The sequence below is a fragment of the Silene latifolia genome, chromosome 7 (assembly GCF_048544455.1).
Source record: "Silene latifolia isolate original U9 population chromosome 7, ASM4854445v1, whole genome shotgun sequence".
NCBI classification, from domain to species: domain Eukaryota; kingdom Viridiplantae; phylum Streptophyta; class Magnoliopsida; order Caryophyllales; family Caryophyllaceae; genus Silene; species Silene latifolia.
The window spans coordinates 18376413-18394848 of record NC_133532.1 but is presented as its reverse complement, the minus strand read 5'-3'; the positions used below and the strand labels follow the sequence as shown (position 1 = coordinate 18394848).

The 18436-nt window shown below is 35.7% G+C and overlaps 1 protein-coding gene across 1 annotated transcript in view; it reads right to left on the bottom strand.

Moving 5' to 3' along the window:
- The window catches only part of LOC141589812 (uncharacterized), a 31960-nt gene extending 16230 nt beyond the window's left edge, over positions 1–15730 (bottom strand). The window contains exons 1-2 of the mRNA XM_074410436.1: positions 15604–15730; positions 10595–11090 (exon numbers count right to left, since the gene is read on the bottom strand). Of these exons, the coding sequence (XP_074266537.1) occupies positions 10595–11090; positions 15604–15730 (623 nt within the window). The remainder of the gene's footprint in view (positions 1–10594; positions 11091–15603) is intronic.
- Between the last annotated feature and the right edge of the window lie 2706 nt (positions 15731–18436).

Here is an 18436-nt window from a genome sequence, read left to right as displayed (position 1 = left end):
TCCTTTCGAGTTCGGGAGTAGGTCCAATGGGTTGGAGTTTGCCTTGCTTCATTAACCTTTTTAGAGTGTTGGAGTAAGTATCTCCAAGATTTGTGAATTTCCTCGATGGGGTACTTTTCTTGGACGGCTCGAGAAGGTTAACTTCATCAGCCTTGCTAGTGGAGCCGTATGAACGACTTGTTGAGCCTTGATATCCTCGACCTACCGTTTTGGACAAGAGTCCTTTACGGATGTCATCTTCAATCCTTGTCCCTAGTACGGTTAAGTCCTTGAAAGTTTTGATATTTTGGTATCTCAAATGATTGGCATAGATGGGTTTGAGATTGTCCACAAACTTCTCCACAAGGGTAGCCTCATCCGGGCGTTCAACTAGTTAGGTACTAGTCTTCCTCCACCTACTTAGGAAGTCGGTGAATCCTTCTTTGTCATTTTGGGTAAGAACCTCTAGAGTGCGCATGTTAACTTGGATCTCGGCATTATCCGCATATTGCTTAGCAAACTCGATTGCGGCATCTTCCCAAGTAGCGACCTTCTTGTGCTCTAAAGAGTAGGACCATTGCTTCGCGATGGTGTCAAGAGATGAAGGAAAGATCCTTAAGAACATCTCGGGTTTGATGCCTTTGATAGAAATGTAATCCTTGAAGGCACGGATGTGGTTCAAAGGGTTCTCGTGCCCCTTGAATTTAGGGATATCCGTCATATTGAAGTTGGTTGGCAATTTGGAATTGACGGCTTCATACTTGCGATTATTCTCCCTATAAATGTCATCCCCTTTAAGGTACATCAATTGTTCCTCTAAGTATTGGAGTCTTTTCTCGGCTACAGTTAGTCCCATGGGAGGATTTTCATCCCTGGATTCATCCGCGGAGTCACCTATTACTTCACTTTCATGGGGAGGCAACCTTCCCTCTACGGCATAGATCCGGCCCTCGATGGTCTCAAGGCGATCATGGACTTGGTCTTGGGTAATTTGGATTTAGGCTAACGCGGCTAGGATTCGATCATTACCATCTTGAAGTTGGTGGAGGTTTGTTTCGCTGGATCCAGGCATCTTGAAAACTGGATAAGAGATCGATGACGAATCAAAACATGATCGACCATTCTAATACACTTGCTAAACGAAGAAATGTTTTGACTCGTAAAGTGGGTGTGTGCCACTTGTGTTGAGTGAGCTTTTGAAGAAAGGACAAGAATTTTGAAAATGTGTATCCTAGTCAACTATAGAAGTGGACTCGAAGTGAGGTTTTGAAATGGGCTTGTGGCCCGAATTTTGACTCGACAAACGGACAGAGTTTTGACTGGGTTTTGCGCTAATCGATGACCTATTTCGAAATATTTATTTAAAAAAAGGGTTTTGATTTTTGCAAAATCATCATGGTTTTGTTTAGAAATGGTGATCACATAAGGTACAAACATTCATACAAGCATTATAACAGGATGCTGAGTGCATTTAAAAGGGTTTTGGTTTAAAGGGTGGGTTGCCATACCGAACCATCAAACCCGAAGTCTGTGGAGAGGCTCGTACCAAACAAGAGTAAGGCCGATTCCTAGTCAATTTCCTCAAGTAGTGAAGGCCCTTGATACAAACAAGAGTAGTACCATGGTATGGATGACGTCAATCGCTATCCATCCTTAGGCCCAAATAAGAATTAGAACCGTTTAGATGGGACGATTGGTCGAATGGGTTGGGTTGGGCCTAGGAAGGCCGAATAAAATGGTCTAGGAAGACCGAGTTATGAAAACCGACAATTGTCTTGTACAAACTATTCCCTAACCTTGTTCAAGTTTCACCCTTGGCTACACGTAAGTATATTATCCCAGTGAGTCGCCAAACCGTGACAGCGGGGGGCCCACGGGGGCGCTTGGGAGGAAGAGAACAAGCGTTTGCATTTTTGTTGGAGTCGCCACCAATTTTTATGGGAAATTGGAACCGTTCGAATACCTCGTGCCATGTCTAGACACAAAGTAGAGACATGAACACCAAGCAATCGTTACCCTTAGCATTCTATGTCTAGAATGACTCTCGTGGATGCCAATGAACACGGATGTTCACAGAGATCTGGAGTAAGGGGTGAGGGTACGTATTAGGAAGCTCTTTTGATCGAACATCTAATCCCGCCCGCCTCGATAGCGGCCTCTACTAATGATTAGGGACATCATCTATACTCGATATATCGTATGCATGCCATGCAACATCCAAGTTTTGATCCTAACATGTGAAGAATTAGGCTAAGTCGGTTATCACGTAGTTTAGCATACAATTGGGTCAAAGTAAGATTTTATGCTCAATTACATGTGAAAACATACAAACGATGCAAGAAATACGATAAATACAAATAAATAAAATTACAATAATGAAAATTACAATAATTACAACGGATAGGCGATTTATGTCGAAAATACCTTTAAAACGGATAACTTGAGAAAAAGAATAAAAGAAAGAATTAACGATCAGATGAGAAGGTGATAATACGGATAATAGTCCATTATACGTAAGCTAATTAAACTAGGTCAGGCAACAACGGAGTTCAGAGACAGAAATTAACCTGGAACAGGCGCAGCAGGACTGCGCCCTCTGGAAGAGGCGCAACAGTTGCTGCGTCTGTTCCAAGGGTGAGTTCTGGCTGTGAAGCCGGAATTGCAAATCGTTAATGTTAATTGGTTAATTTAAGGATTGATTATGGTATTTACTCGGATGGAAGTGATTACTAGGTTATTTACATGTGATTGATAGTCATAAAAGCAATAAAACATGGAGGAAACGGATTTAAACGAATTATTTATATGAAAGAATAATTAATTAGTGACATGGGTGAATAAAATAAACTAAACATGACGAATTAACGACAAATAAATGACGAACAGCATAAATAACAGATGAAAATATACCAAAGGTCGAATTCCAGAAACTCAATATGAAAGGATCGAATTTCTACAACCCGGATTGAGTTTAATGACGAAAACCCGCAAATATGAGATTATAAGGGATTTAAGTCGGATTTAATGACGAATTGAACGTGTTAACGATGGATAATAATATACATGAGATTATCATGTGATTGTGTGTCAAAGAATTAAAGGAAACAAATAAAACAAATAAAACGAACGAATTATAGAGGACGAAGGAAGAAGAAAGGAAGCAGGAACTGCGGCAGCCTCACGAAGAGGCGCAGCAGGTACTGCGCTCCTTCGAAGAGGCGCAGCAGTTGCTGCGTCCTTTCTCGACGGTTTGTCTTCTGAAAATCCGTAAAAATAGGTTTTAAAGCATGGTTTTAGAAATCGGTTTTAATTGGTATTTTCGACATAAACCTTACATTAACGATACAAAAAGTAAATAACAATAAATAAAGAGAGATTTACACCCTCAGACTTACATGTTTGACGAAACGAGAAGGACTAAGATATCGATTAGTGATGCTCGACGCGAATGTAACGAAAGTGCCCTCGTAAGAGGAATTAAAACAAATTGATTAAGTTGATTGATTGTGGAGTTGGTCAAATTGGTCGGTCATGCAAACGAGGCTGGTACTCAGAAGGATCCGAGCTTACGTGGTCGAATGTTCAAGCACGTAGACGCCAAAAAGTAAGAACAAAGGTCTAGAATGCAAAGGGAGAAGAGAAGGGCGGACACTCGCGTGAGAAATATGAGGAGCGAAGGCTCCTATTTATACTAATCACGTGAAGGATTTAGGGTTTCGGAGAGTCTTTGGAAGTGAATCTCGGAAAGATATGAAAAAGATACGAAAATTACGCAGAAAAGGACCTGGGAAGAGGCGCAGCAGCCACTGCGTCTCTTGGAAGAGGCGCAGCACCTGCTGCGTCTGTTCCCAAGTGGTTTCCTCCTGCGGAAGAAAGATTTCCGTGTTTAAGTTATGGTAGGACGGAATAATTTGGTTTTCCTTAATATTTTATGTGAATATTACGGGAAATTGTTTACCAAAGGATAAAGATTATGAAATATTTATAAAATATGGAATAGAAATATCCGGAACATTCCAGAACATTCTGACTCGGGATTTAACGGTTATCAGAAAATGAAGACGGTTTTAGGCCCGGACTCCAAATGTACTCTAATTACTGTCAAAACGACCGTATCGGCACGTAGATGACAACCAAGAGGTAGACATTAGTGTTTGAGCAATCACTTGACGATAAACTTACGAACTGTCACAAATCGTTCCGTGTAGCAAACATGCGGCCCAATCATCACCGGGTGGTTTGCGAGAGGTGCAGAAATGAGGTATCTACACCTGCCTGAGCCCCATTTGCCTTTGAAAAACCCAAAAGTCTCTCCATTGAGAGAAATTGAATAAGATGGTGTAGTTATACATTCCATTACAAGAGTGCAAATTTGCTAAGGAAAACCCAGAGCTGCTGTAACACCCCGTATTTTATTAAGTTGAATAAAATTCTTTTAATTGCTATTTTGAATTTAATTACATCATTTAACGATTTATATATATATGCTTAGCTAATTAATTAATTTCATCATAATTCGATACGTTAATTTTAATAATCATTACATGTTTGTTGATTGTCATTTAATAATTGTTGCGTTCTTAGATCAATGACCGTGAGCTTATCTATAGCTAATGGAGTTATTACCCTTATTATAAAAAAAAAAATTTGAAAAAAAAAATTTGAACTAAAGGTTTTGAAAATATTTTAATGTTTTTCATTGGTTTTAACGTCAATTAGTGTTAAAGCTTGTTATTGGAGACGTCTGATAATTAGTTTTATCATTTGTTGGTGTAAAAATGTATTTTTATGTCTTTGAATTGGAATATGGATGTTCTTGAGTGATCGCCAAGAGTATCTCCGTTCCATTGAAAGGACACTTATATTTTACGAAGATGTTTCTCGTTCTTTTTGTATCTCGCCTTATTCTTAATCTCTTGGTGCTTATCCTCCTACTAAACTCCCTTCTGTTTTACTTTAAAAGCTACGCTTGTACTCCTAACTTGTCCTTTGTTCCTTGCTAATCCTCCCTTAACGCCATTTGATAGTACTCTTTCTTGTGAGGAATGTTGACCTTGGTTGGAAAACTTGACTCTTGAGGTATTGTATGAGAGTGAGAGTAAGCTACATTATTGGGAAGTTTTAGCACTTGTTTTAATAACTAGAAAGGGTAACGGTATGGTTGACACCAATTGTTAGGTTAAAGAACATAGTTTCAATTTATGGTTTTAGGAACTTTGGGGTGATAAAGTATTGTTACAATTAAGACCTTGTTTCTTGGGAATTTGATGGTAAGTAAGTTTTAGGATGTCAAATTTGAAAGAATACTCCTTGGGATGTTGATGACCATAATGGATTGGTGATGTGATTTGGTATTAGTTGGCTTTTGAGAGTTCTTGAGTTGAGAGAGACTTAGTATTGAGAAGAATTTGTTAACCCTATAGTTGTATAGACCTTGAGGTCGCATTGAGTACTTGAGATGATGAGATGATGTCGTAGCTGAGTGTAGCTGAGTGTAGTTCCGCTTTTGGGAATCCTTGATAAGTAAAAGGATAGAGAAACTTGAGATCCTATTGATTTTTCAGATTTTGGGGTTGGTATGTTACTACCTTGTTTTGAAATGAGAACCTTGTGGAATATTTGAGGAACCTTCTCTTGGAGTTTAGAGCTTGGTATTGGGATTCTTGATTGAAGGTTTATTTTTATTTTTTTTTTAGGAACCCATAGTTGTCACTAGTTGGATACGAATATAGCTTTGTTGGAAGCCTTGACCTTAGGCTTGTGAAAGTTGTTTCTGGATGTTTGAGGATTTGGAGCGATGAAATCACACTTATAGTGGAGTACCTTGTTTCAGGGAATAGATTAGGATGAGGTAACATAAGCGATTGAGGAAAACATTGGGAGTGATGTGGTTATGAGTTTTGTTGTTAGGAAGTTTTCGGAACCGTTTTGAGTGATGTTGTTGTTTGAGATAAGAGTGTCTGGCGTTTCTTTGTTGTTTAAATTTCCCTTTCTCCTCGTTCATAAGCGTTACCGTTCATACCTCATTTCCTTGCTTCATCTTACTCCTCCTTTAAATTTGACACTCGTATCTTGTGAAACTATATCTTTGACATCCTTGTAATTTTGACTTCAATTTTTACCCTATGAAAGTCATTATAGCTCTCTTGTGGCTTAAGTTTGAGCTCTCTTAACATACTTTGTTTTTATGCTATATAAGTTACTTTCCTTTTTGTACAACTTCTAAATATTTCAAGCTACCATTTTTGGTTCGTTGCTAAAATTTTATGTTACTATTACAAAATTTTCCCTACTTGTAAAGATTTGGAAAAATGAAAATTCGATTTAATTCTCTAATTGCTCTTTGAGTATAGACTTCTTTATCATAGTTTTGAGTTGCTAAACCTGAGATTTTTGTAAATTTTATCCAATTTCTATTCACTTTGATCTAATTATGATGCTTTTGTCAAAGTTTAATGTTACACTTTTAGGGATTTGACCCCCAATTGGGTTTAAAAGTGAAACCTTTATTTCTATTTTGGCTTGTCGGGTAAATTACCTTTTCTTTTGATTTTAACGTGATTTTGTTAGAACTCGTTATTAGTTTTAAAACTTGTTCTACTTGATTTTCGACTTGGAAAGTTAGTGCTCTTGTGTGCACGACAAGGGCAATTTCGTTCCATGAATGAGACTTATACATTTGAAAACTTTTCATTAATGTTTTTGAAAGTATTTTGATTTTCGATTTATACAAATGATTTGCCTTTGACCTTATCTTGGATTTGGAATGTGATGTTCTTGAATTCGCAACGAGAACACTTCCGTTCCTCTGATGAGAATCTGGTTCTGTTGGAAAATTTTATTTGAAACTTTTGAAAGAATTTTGATTCTTACGATAAGTGACCTTTTAAATGTTTTGGTTACCGGTTCCAATTTCAGTTTTATTTTTATAACCTTTCATTTATACTTTCAAGTTTCGAGGACGAAACTTTTTAAAAGATGGGGTGATTGTAACACCCCGTATTTTATTAAGTTGAATAAAATTCTTTTAATTGCTATTTTGAATTTAATTACATCATTTAACGATTTATATATATATGCTTAGCTAATTAATTAATTTCATCATAATTCGATACGTTAATTTTAATAATCATTAATAAGTTTATTTAAAGTTAGTTCGAATTTATTGAAGTTAGTTCGGGTTTATTTATTTAATAATTCTCGTTTCTTTACGAGTCCTTATGAAAGTTGTTTTAAGTAAACCCGAGATGGATTTTGGGAACAAAACCGTCCAATTAGTTATTTTGAACTTATTTCACTAAATTAGCAATTTTTATTAATATCCGTTAGTTTCGTAAAAATCGCTAATAATTCCGATTCAAGCGGATATCGTATTATTTCCGTTAACTAGCTGAGTTTATTTTATTTTCACTCATTAAATTTATTTATTATTGATTCCATTTTATTACTGAAACTTTTACTTAAATCGGTTAAATTTAACTCGAAACGGTTTTAATAACGATCGAAGTTTCTTAACGACGAAGAAACGTACGTATAATAAATAGCAGGCTAGCAGGCCGCTGTCTCATTTATAAACAACGCACGTCTTCTTCTTTTCTTCTACTTCCTTCTTTGTTCTTCTTTTTCACGTTTCATTTTTTTTCTGTCAATCGCAAAATTGATTTTCGGTCGTCCGTTTCTCATCCGTTTTCGACGATTTTCGTTCCATAGCATTCCTCTCGTCGTTTCCGTCAATCCGTTGTAAGTAAAATTCTTTTTCGTTATGTATTTTTACAAACCCATTTATATTTTCAGCTTTATTTATTATAAGACGGTTGTATGTACTAAAATTGACGGTCTGGTAGAAGATTTGTTAGTCTGTTTTATAGTTGAGACGGTGTATAATTATATATAGGGATCCTTATGGATGTTAATTAGTCAGTTGTATAGTTGAGACGGTGTATACTGATATGTGGAGATGATTGAGACGGTGTATACTGACCTCTAGGGATCATTTGGGATGCTAGCTAGTAAGTGGTATATTTAAGACGGTGTATGCTGACATGTATGGATTGTTTTGGGTGCTAATTGTTGTCTTTTATATTTGAGACGGTGTATACTGACATGTAGGGTTTGTTTTGGGGCAGTTTGGGATGGATAAATGGTGCCTTTTGGGACTGTTTTTAGGGCGTAAGAGTGACTGATGTTGGACGGTTTCCTGTGTATTTTTGGGACCGTTATAATGTGTTGAGTAGGCTGTTTCGTGGGGTGATGAGGGACTATTTTAGGACTGTTTTGAGGTCACTTTGTGCAGGTTTTTCAGAGTTGTTCATGGACTGTGGTGGGGTTGTTTTGGGATGTTCTGTTGCAAGGTTTTGGGACTATTTTAACGTGATTGAGTGGGCTCATTTTAGAACAGTCAAGCATGGGTTTTAGTGGCTGAGATGGGTAGTTGTTTAGGTGGAGTGTTGGAGACAGTTGTGGCTCTGGGCAGTAGCTTAGCAAGGGCTCGGCCGTGCCTAGGCAGTGGCCTAGCTAAGTCACGAGTTTGGGGCCATGTGTAGTTGGTGGTTAGTCCGAGTTTGAGGTTGTCATAATAACTTTTGAGCCGTGTCCATAAATTGTTTTGACGCTAGTTTGGTTTATTTAAAATATAATTAAATTAATTTCTGTCTCATATTTTATATAAAGATAATTCGTTAATATCGTCCTTTCACATAATTATTTTAGGTGGCTCATATGTGGTTGAAGATGAAGAGTAATTTTGGGTTTTAGAAGCTTTCTCAAGTTTATTGCTTGTCTCTTTGCTAGCTTAAGGTAACTATTCCGAGTTACTCGACGAATTAATGTCACATTAGTAGTAAATGTGGTGCTTGTTGGTTGTTAAGTGTTTAGGTGATTGATAATGTTTTACTTTCATTTTTCACATGATAGAAATTGGAAATAGCATGAGAATAATATAGCGATAAAATTTGTAATTGGGGCCAAAGTAGGCCAAGACTCTGAGCTGGGCCAGATTGACCGAACGAGTTTGGTCAAGCTAGGTTTAAACCAGTCAGCCTCGATTTGACCGATGACCCGTCGCGGGACTCGGGTCGAGGGTTTGTCTTTGAGGTGAGATTAGTTGTTATTGGAGGTTTTATGTTATGCCTTGATATTGGTAATTATCATTTCACATGTTGGTTGTTGGATACTTTGGATGCCTTATGCTTAGTCTTGTTGCCTCTTTGCCATTTTAGCTTGTTCTCATGAATTATGAGATTAACGGTTAAGAATGGAATTTGGATTATTATGGATATTGAGGATATTGTTGGATTGTCTGCTGAATAGACATTTATATAGCCTTTCTCATGATAGAATGTTAGCATTTATGTTGGTAAGTTGAACTCTTTGCCCTCTTATGGTTAAGTGGGTGTCCTATTTGTCTTGTGTGGTGTGGGCTAAAGTATTCAAGCTGGGACTAGCTGGGACTAGGTCTTAGGTGAGTATTTCGGCCTTCATCATAGATAGGTCTTTATAGTCTCTGACGAGTATATGTTCACTGCTTGATAGCCTTTGTGTTCCTGACTAGTGGATTTATATCCAAGTTGGGGCATGACCTCAGGTACTTATTTTGATAGTATGGGGTCAGCTTAAGTACTAGCCAACCCTTCGGTGGTGTCCTTAGGGTACTCACTTCACTTTGTTTTAAAAAAAGTTGTGGGTCTTGGGTGCGGTGGTGTGTATCCGCATGTCTAGGTCTGCGCAGATTTTAGGCTAGGGTTATGTTGTCTCTTGGCCATGTTTTCTTAATAGTAACCGCTGAGCCAAGATACCGGTTCGATTACCTTCCCTACCTCGTGGTATAGACTCGAGTTACAAAATGGCTATTGACGGTGCTAAGAACTTATGCCTGTCTTTGATATATTGCCCTTTCTTGTATGGTGATTCTATGAATCATAGAAGGTGAGATGCAAGCCGGCTATGGTTGATAGAGTTTGGATTCCTGGATGTTATGTGATTCACATGATAGTGTAGTATGAGTCGGTCTAGTATTCGCATGCTAGGACTATGTGTTGTTATATTGTTGTTCACATGATAAGCACGATTGTCTAGCATCTATATGCTAAGGCTATGTGTTATTCATATTCATATTCTTATGTTTACATGTTACATTAATTATGACATTTCGTGGGTCGGGAGAACTCGGAGTTACTCCCCACTCGACCGTGGCTTTCGTATTTGTATAAAATGCGAATGACAGGTAGGTGATGCATATATGGGGTACATGGACGAGCTAGCGAGCAAAGTAACCTTGGGACCTAGACTGGTTTTATTTCATTGTGACCCTTAAACCCTTTTTGTGTCACATATATTTTAGGGACATATGTCTCCCTCTTTTTCTTTGGTTTGTATCACTTTATTCTCGCAGCTTTAGCATAGTTATGTAAATTAGTCTGTTAGTATTTGCAGGTGTTGGCATCCTCCTTCTGGAGATGTTTGTGAATGGTTTAGAAAAGTTTTAAAAATGACAGGTTTTAATTAGTTGAACCAATTACAAACATATCCTGTCAGTTTTTCTGTAGAATTACGTGTTTACTTTTCCGCAATAAATGAGGGTGTCACAGCTGCCATCATGTTGCCCACAAAAACCCACTCTACTGAGTCATAGGCTTTTTGGAGATCAATCTTCATCATAGCCCTAGGAGAGCAACTCTTCCTCTTATACAGCTTAATTAGATCCTGGCAAATTAAGATGTTCCCAACAATATCTCTTCCCTTAATGAAGGCTCCTTGTGAGGGACTAATAATATCAGGCAAAACTTTGCCAATTCTATTAAATAAAACTTTTGATAGGCAATTGTAAACTGTATTACAACAGGCAATAGGCCTGAATTGTAATACAGTATCAGGAACTACAACCTTTGGGACTAAAGTGATGATAGTATTGTTGCATTGTTTAAGGAGTTTTCCAGAATTAATCACATTCTGAACAGCTGCAATCACCTCACCCCCAACCAACTCCCAATTGTCTTTAAAAAACTGGCTATTGTAGCCGTCTGGGCCAGGAGCCTTGTTCCCAGGAATGGAGAGCATGGCTTCTTTAATCTCAGCACCAGTGATGGGGGTAGTTAGCATCTCACAATGGCTATCTGGGAGACACTTACCATACTGAGCCACTCTTCTGTTAATGGAACACACACTCCTTAAACTCTTCTGTTAATGAGACACTTACCATACTGAGCCACTCTTCTGTTAATGAGACACTTACCATACTGAGCCACTCTTCTGTTAATGGGACACTTACCATACTGAGCCACTCTTCTGTTTCGGGTATGTTTGTCGGGTATTTTTTGGGTCAATCCGGTCGGGTTATTTCGGGTCGGATAATTTTCGGGTCAACGATTAAGAGAAAAAAGGCATTTAAAGTCTTTTTGGGCCAATTAAAGTTATGTTTTATCAGGTCATTTTCGGGTTGGGTGGTTTCGGATCGGGTCATTTCGAATTGAGTCTGTTACAGGTCCATGAAAGCTCGGGTTATTTTCGGGTCGGGTCCATTCGGATTTCGGATGTCATTCGGGTGCGACATTTCAGGTCAATTTCGGGTCTCAGGTTAGCCTTTTCGAGTCGGGGCAATCGGATCGGGTTGATTTTGCCAGGTTTATATAATGGGTTTCGTATATTTTTTTCAGTTTCTCATTTTCATATATTTTTTTTCAGTTTCTCGTTTTTTGTTTAAGAATGGACACATCCAAGTGAACCATTTAGGTGTATAATGGACACATGCAAGTGATTCAAAGTTTGTTTTGATTTTGTTGGATTATTCATGTTTGTTTTTGGTTTTTTTTCATTGATTTTTGTTGGATTAATATTCATGTTTGAGGCGGTTTTTGTGGGATTATTCATGGATTTGTGTTGGATTAATATTTATGGCGGTTTTTTCATTTATTTTTGTCATTTTAATTGATTTTCATTGACACATGCACGTTTATGTTTTGATTTTCATTGATCTTTTTATTTTATTTTTCCTGTCGGAGTCGGGTTAAGGCTTTTTTTGGGTCTATTTTTTTCTTGATTTGAAGTGATTATTCCTATCGATGGCAATGTGTTATTTGTAACCACTTTTGGCTTCATTGTTATATAAGTGAGATGGTCGCAAAATGACTTAAAATGTTTACAGTGTCTGTATGTTTCATAACTTAAGATGTGGTGAATTTTGTTTAAAATGTAGGTAGGTAACACAGTTTGATAAAACATGTGTTTGTTGTATATTTGGGCAATGTGTTATTTGTAACCACTTTAGACTTCATTGTTTTATAATTGAAATGGACACAAATTGTCTTTAATTGTTTACAGTTTTGAAATATTTCATTACTTAATATGTGGTGAATTTGGTAAAAAAAATGTAGGTAGGTGACATAGTTTGATAAAATAGGTACTTGTTCTGTGTTCCTATGATGATGTAAGCTGATCTTTCACCTTATTGCATACATTTCATAATGTCCCTATTTTAGAGTTCATTGTTGTATAAGTGAAATGGTCACACAGTGAGTTAATTTGGGTGGATTGTTTGTATCTTTATACATTTTACATGTTCACACATTGGTTACAAATGTTGGTAGGTTAGAAGGTGCAAATGAGGAGGTAGGTTACAAATGTTGGTAGGTTAGAAGGTGCAGCCGCTTTTTTTGACCTGGGCCTTGATGATATTGGCGTTCCAAATGAGGAGGCAGACTATCCGAAGGTCAGCGAGACCAATACCCGCACCATGGGGAAAAGGTTCGCTGCTAAGACATCGTAGCCTTGTGAATGTTCTATTTATTTGGGACTTTGTGTATGGCCTTTTGTTGGACGTCTTTTATGGCCTTATTTTGAACATGATTTGTGGTATGTAAACTTATGGCTCACTTTTGGACATCAATTATGTAGTTAGGACATGCTTAGTTAGTTTATGTTAGGCGTGTTCACTACATCGATTAGTAGTTAGGACACCGCCTTGGGCATGTACTTTTGAACAATTCTCTCTACATTCTGCCAAGATTTAACCTGTTATGGAATGTGAATATTGGTTATTACAATTGGTTTGAGTGATCACGTGTTGTACAGAGTTGTTTACATTTCTAAATATGGTAACATATTATTAAAAAATGGGAACATAGTGGGCATTTATACTGGTAATTACAAATATAATGTTACAATGTTTGAAAAAAGTTTACATATTCATTTATTATGTTAGCCAAAAGTTCTTCACATTTTTATCAATAATGTTACCAAATTGTAAATGGTGTAACATATTGTTCAAGAATGACAACATATCCATTGTTCACATTTTTGAAAAAAGTTGTTCACATTATTTTTGGTAATGCAAATTAATTATGGTAATTCAAATATGTGAACATAGTGGGCATTTATATAGGTAATTACAAATATAATGTTACCATATTTGAATAAAGTTTACATATTCATTTATTATGTTAGCAAAAATGTTGTTCACGTTTTTATCAATAACGTTTACATGTTTGAAAAAAGTTGGGACATGTTTGAAAAAAGTTGTTCACATTTTTATCAATATTGTTACGAAATTGTAAATGCTAACATATTGTTCAAGAATGATAACAGGTCTATTGTTCACATATTCATTTACTAGTGTAGATCTCGCGGGAATACGCGGTTTTGTAGATGAGCAAATTAGAGAAAATAATAATTATATTAATAGTATTTAACTCCGGTTGACATTTAATTATAAAATTTAAATTAGTATAGTCATATTTTATATTAAAAGGTAGAAAAGAATAGTTTCAACACTTTTAATCCGTATAAGATTGTCGGTTTTACTCGAACTATTTTGTTAATTTTATTTTAAAAAAATATTGTTATTATATTATTATATCCACTAAAGGCATAATATAATCGTTAAGTAATTATTGTAGTCATCAAGTTTAGTTTTAAAAATAATAATAATAAAATATTATTTTCACATCATACTTATCATCAGTACAATTTTATTTATGTAACAGAATAAGAATATTCTATTAATATGTCTAATCAAATTAAAAAATATTATCCCTTTTAAATGGGCTAGAAATATATACTTATTACTCCGTATATAAAATTAAACAATGTGGCCCAATTTTAGATATGACATAATGAAGCCCAATTATAGAGTAGTTTTCATTTAGGTGGAAAAATATTTGAGATCTCTTATTCTTTTAGTATAAAGAGGATGACCCCAAATTATTTATGTTAGTAAACAGATATAATGTAACCTGCTATGAAATTGTGGCAATGGCATTATGTTAAAAAATGTGAACATAATGGGCATATATATTAGTAATTACAAATTGTCTCTCTTATCACATGTTTGAAAACACTTCGTTTTTTAAAATAATGTTACCAAATTGTAAATACTAACATAATGTTCAAGAATGACAACATAACTTGTAAAGTACAATGCCAAATGAGAACTCGCCACATTATTTACAAATGCCAAATAATTATTTGAGAGAGACAAATAATTGAACACATGTATTCAGCTAAGCAAAAAGTAATGTTGTGTTTCCAAGCCCAATGGCTAAGTGGCAGCAACAATGATTCATCGTCGTTTGCAAAATGTCAAAATGTTACATATCTCGCTTTTCGAATGCTGAAATCAGAAGCATATGATTGTTTCTTATACATCTCGTAAATAAGTGCTCATTTTTGTACTTTTATTCCCAATAGTGACTTCGAATAATCTGTACCCACATAAGTTTATAGGGTGACATTAACCCAAAAAGTGAAGACATTGATGAGATCACCAATTGTGCATTTACATAATCTGTCCTACTCTAGTTACTAGGTCACATTATGAAAAAGTAGACACATTTAGCTATATACAACATGTGCCTTCAAATAATCTGGCCTCTTATACTTGACCAATTGGTCTCCCTGTGACGGGTTACCATTTGTGACGGATATTTTGTGAGATAAAATGGTAACAAAATGGGTTAGTGGAGAAAGGGGACCACATGAATAGTGTTGCAGAGAGAGAAAAAGTGGGTACATTGTGAGGTAAAATGGTATCCGTCTTCAGCTTGTGACGGATATGTCATGTCTTCAATGAGAATTTGTGATACTTGACAGGGTGAGTGAGTGACATTAGGAAGAAAAATATAAACCTTAACTAGATATACAACAACATGCGCCTTTAAATAATTTGTTGCACTCTAGTTAGCAGGGTGACATTAGGACTAAAAGTACAGACATTAATGTGATATACGATAACATGAGTCTTAAAATAATCTGTAACTAAAAATAGTTGACACGGTGGCATTAACACAAAAATTATAAACATCCATTATATTCAAACATACATACGTATATTCAAACATATATACTACACTCAAAACCTATCCACCAATATTCAAGTTAACAATGATAAAAATTTACACAAATCAAACTTTATACTCCATGAGATGACAACATCAATAACATGCAATAATACCATAAAAACATCAATAACATGCAATAATAATAACATAAAAAATCTTATTCTTTGATTTGTGTTAAGGCATGATAATAGTAATAATAATCATAATGATAATCACAAATTTTTATTTACGTCCATTGATTGAAAGATAATATGCTCTAAGTTCTCGACAACATAAATGCCCTAAGAATACATACCTATACTCATCGTCTTTTCCGTCAAAGATTGATGAATTATCCCACCATCATCATTTACGTCCATTGTTTGATCAATTATGGCACCATCAGCTACCATTTCCGTCAAAGATTGATGAACATCCGCCATTTTTTTTATTTTGGGAATGTCAAATTGCAAAATGGTAGAAAATGGAGAGAAGATGGATGAAAAATATGAGTAGATGTTTAAGTTTGGAAGCAAAACATGGAGATGATGTTGATGATGAATGGCACAGTAAATTTGAGAGTATTAAATGCATATTGAGTTTATGGCTAATTATTGGCATTAAATAATGTTGCAAGTACTTATTGCTCATTAAATAATACAAAGAGTACAACACAATCTCCTATATCAGCCGTCTAGATCAATTGTGTTGTTAGTCACTTGACAAATGAAACCGGTACCAAATAAAAGCAATATGGTATATATTTGACCCGTCTTAAGCTTGCGACGGGTATCTCCGTCACAAATGAGAATTTGTGAAAAACAAATTGGTAGAAGCCGTCATACCAAACATGCAATTCTCATGATGATAATCTTGGAATTTATAAATCAATTGCTGCATTAGCCATACCTTTTATGCGGTACACAATTATAACAGAAAAGTACATTAGTCAACGAATTATATATATGCTAGGATAATTTTGTAGACGAATCGATCTTTTATTATTCACTTTTATTATTCAAATGAAAGAAATTTTTTCGTTTGCTTAAGTAGGTTAGAGTCGTTTATCAATTTTATGAATCAAACATTTTAAAACACTATAATTTGTTAAAAATTTATTAAACAAATTATATAAAACGTACCTGAATCAGCTAAATAATACAATAAGATCTTATAAAAACCTTCTGTTTATCAGATTTGAATAATAGATGATTTCCCATTTCAGTTCGATCAAAGTCTCGTACTTAATTAGGAGAGAGAGAGAGAGAGAGAACTGTCTTATATTATTCCATTATAAGAGGATATTTATATACATATACACACTACGCCAAATCTGACGATTAATAAGGAGCGTATCATAACGGTTTAATGCATTTAATAATGACACTTAGATTACCGTTTTCAAAATATTGGCAGAAACCTAGACCGCGCTAATAGGAATAACGGTTTCCCTGGAAAACCGTTGTTATTATAATTTGACAACGGCTGCTTAACAAACCGTTGTCAAAAACGTTTAACGATTTTCAAAAAGTCATTATAGAATCACTCTTATCAACGGTTGTTAGAAAACCGTTACCAATTTAAGAAATCGGCATTTCGAAAACCGTTACTAAATTAACACCAGCAACGGTTTTTGTTACCCGTTGTTATGTTATAGCTACGGAGTTTTTGTAACCGTTATTATTTTCTATTATGAAATAACGGTTTTTCAGTTCAACCGTTGTCAGTATTTGATTAGATTTTTCAGTTTGACTACTGCATTCAAAACTTTATCAGAACTTTAAAAAATATTCAATTTGACCAATAATATTCAATTTGACCAAAATAATTCTATAAATATATCTTCATAATGTTTTAGGTCAAATTCTAAATTATCAAACATTTACTCTTTAATTTCTCTCTAAATTTCTCTCTAAAAAAATATGGCTGGTGTATCGGAGCTACAATCACATTCTCGTTACGCACAGCCTTTTACTTGCATTCTCCATAATCTCCCAGTTCATTATGGGGTGAATGGAAAGGGTTTAAACCCTAATTTTGGGTGATTGACGCAAATGCTTCATGACTCCGGTTTCACCACGGTTAAAAAAGTGTACCCCGTGTCTACAAACAAGCAAGGTTTTGTAGGCTTGGCTTTTATCGTGTTTGACGAAGCCAACTGCCATGATAGTTTTCGTCAGGCAAGAAATTTAGGGGATAGATTTACGGGGGAAGATGCGGAGAAAGAGGACTTCTATTCGGATGATAAACAACAAGGCCCTTATCTATGGGTTGCGACCCATCTTGATCATCATCTGCTGAAACATTGCAGGAAGCATCACATTCTTGCCACCGTGCCTATGTCATGGGAGAAAGAGGTCATTCCACCTGCGTTTCCCGGTGATAATGAAGGGTCAATCTACAACTTGCTCTATACCTAAATTCATGATGAGTATCCTAATACTTCATCAGATTCTAATAATTAAGTCTTTAATTATTATCTGGCATTGTAAGTTGTATTTGGATTATGGTGGTTGTTTGATTAAAGTTTAATTATTTATGTTTTTTGTTACCCCATCCTCTGGAATTCAGAGACAATATCACCAGAAAAATATCTAACTTTTATTATAATGACTTAGGTTTTTAGGAGTACATTAAAATATCAAGCTAAAGATATTTATCGCGTAAAACAAGCATTGACAAAGGTGAAAAAGCAAATGTGTAGTGTGAAGTTGAATGGAGGGAGTAAGTTTTTTGTTACCCTATCTGATACGGTCGTTATGTACCAAAAATAAATACCTAAGTTACAACTAACAGAAGCTAGCAGCAAGTAGGGTCGATCTCCACAGGGAGGCTAAGTTGCTAAATATCTGTCTAATTTGGTCTGTCGGATGTCACAATGTGGGGGTTTTAAAAGTGATTTTCTAAACTAAAGAGAATAAGGAAGAGGGAAATAAAAAGAAGGAAGCAGACAGATAAAGAGGAACGAAATAAGACAGACGGTTCACCATAATCGTTCGATTAAGTAATCTAGGTCTCGAGTCAATGCAATTACGCTCTAAGGGGTAGCGAACGTCACCTTTCGGTCCTTAATTCACCCTAAAGTGTAAACAGCTTAACTTTCGCCCTCACTGCAATACCCTATTGTTCACTACTAGTCTCGCCTCTTC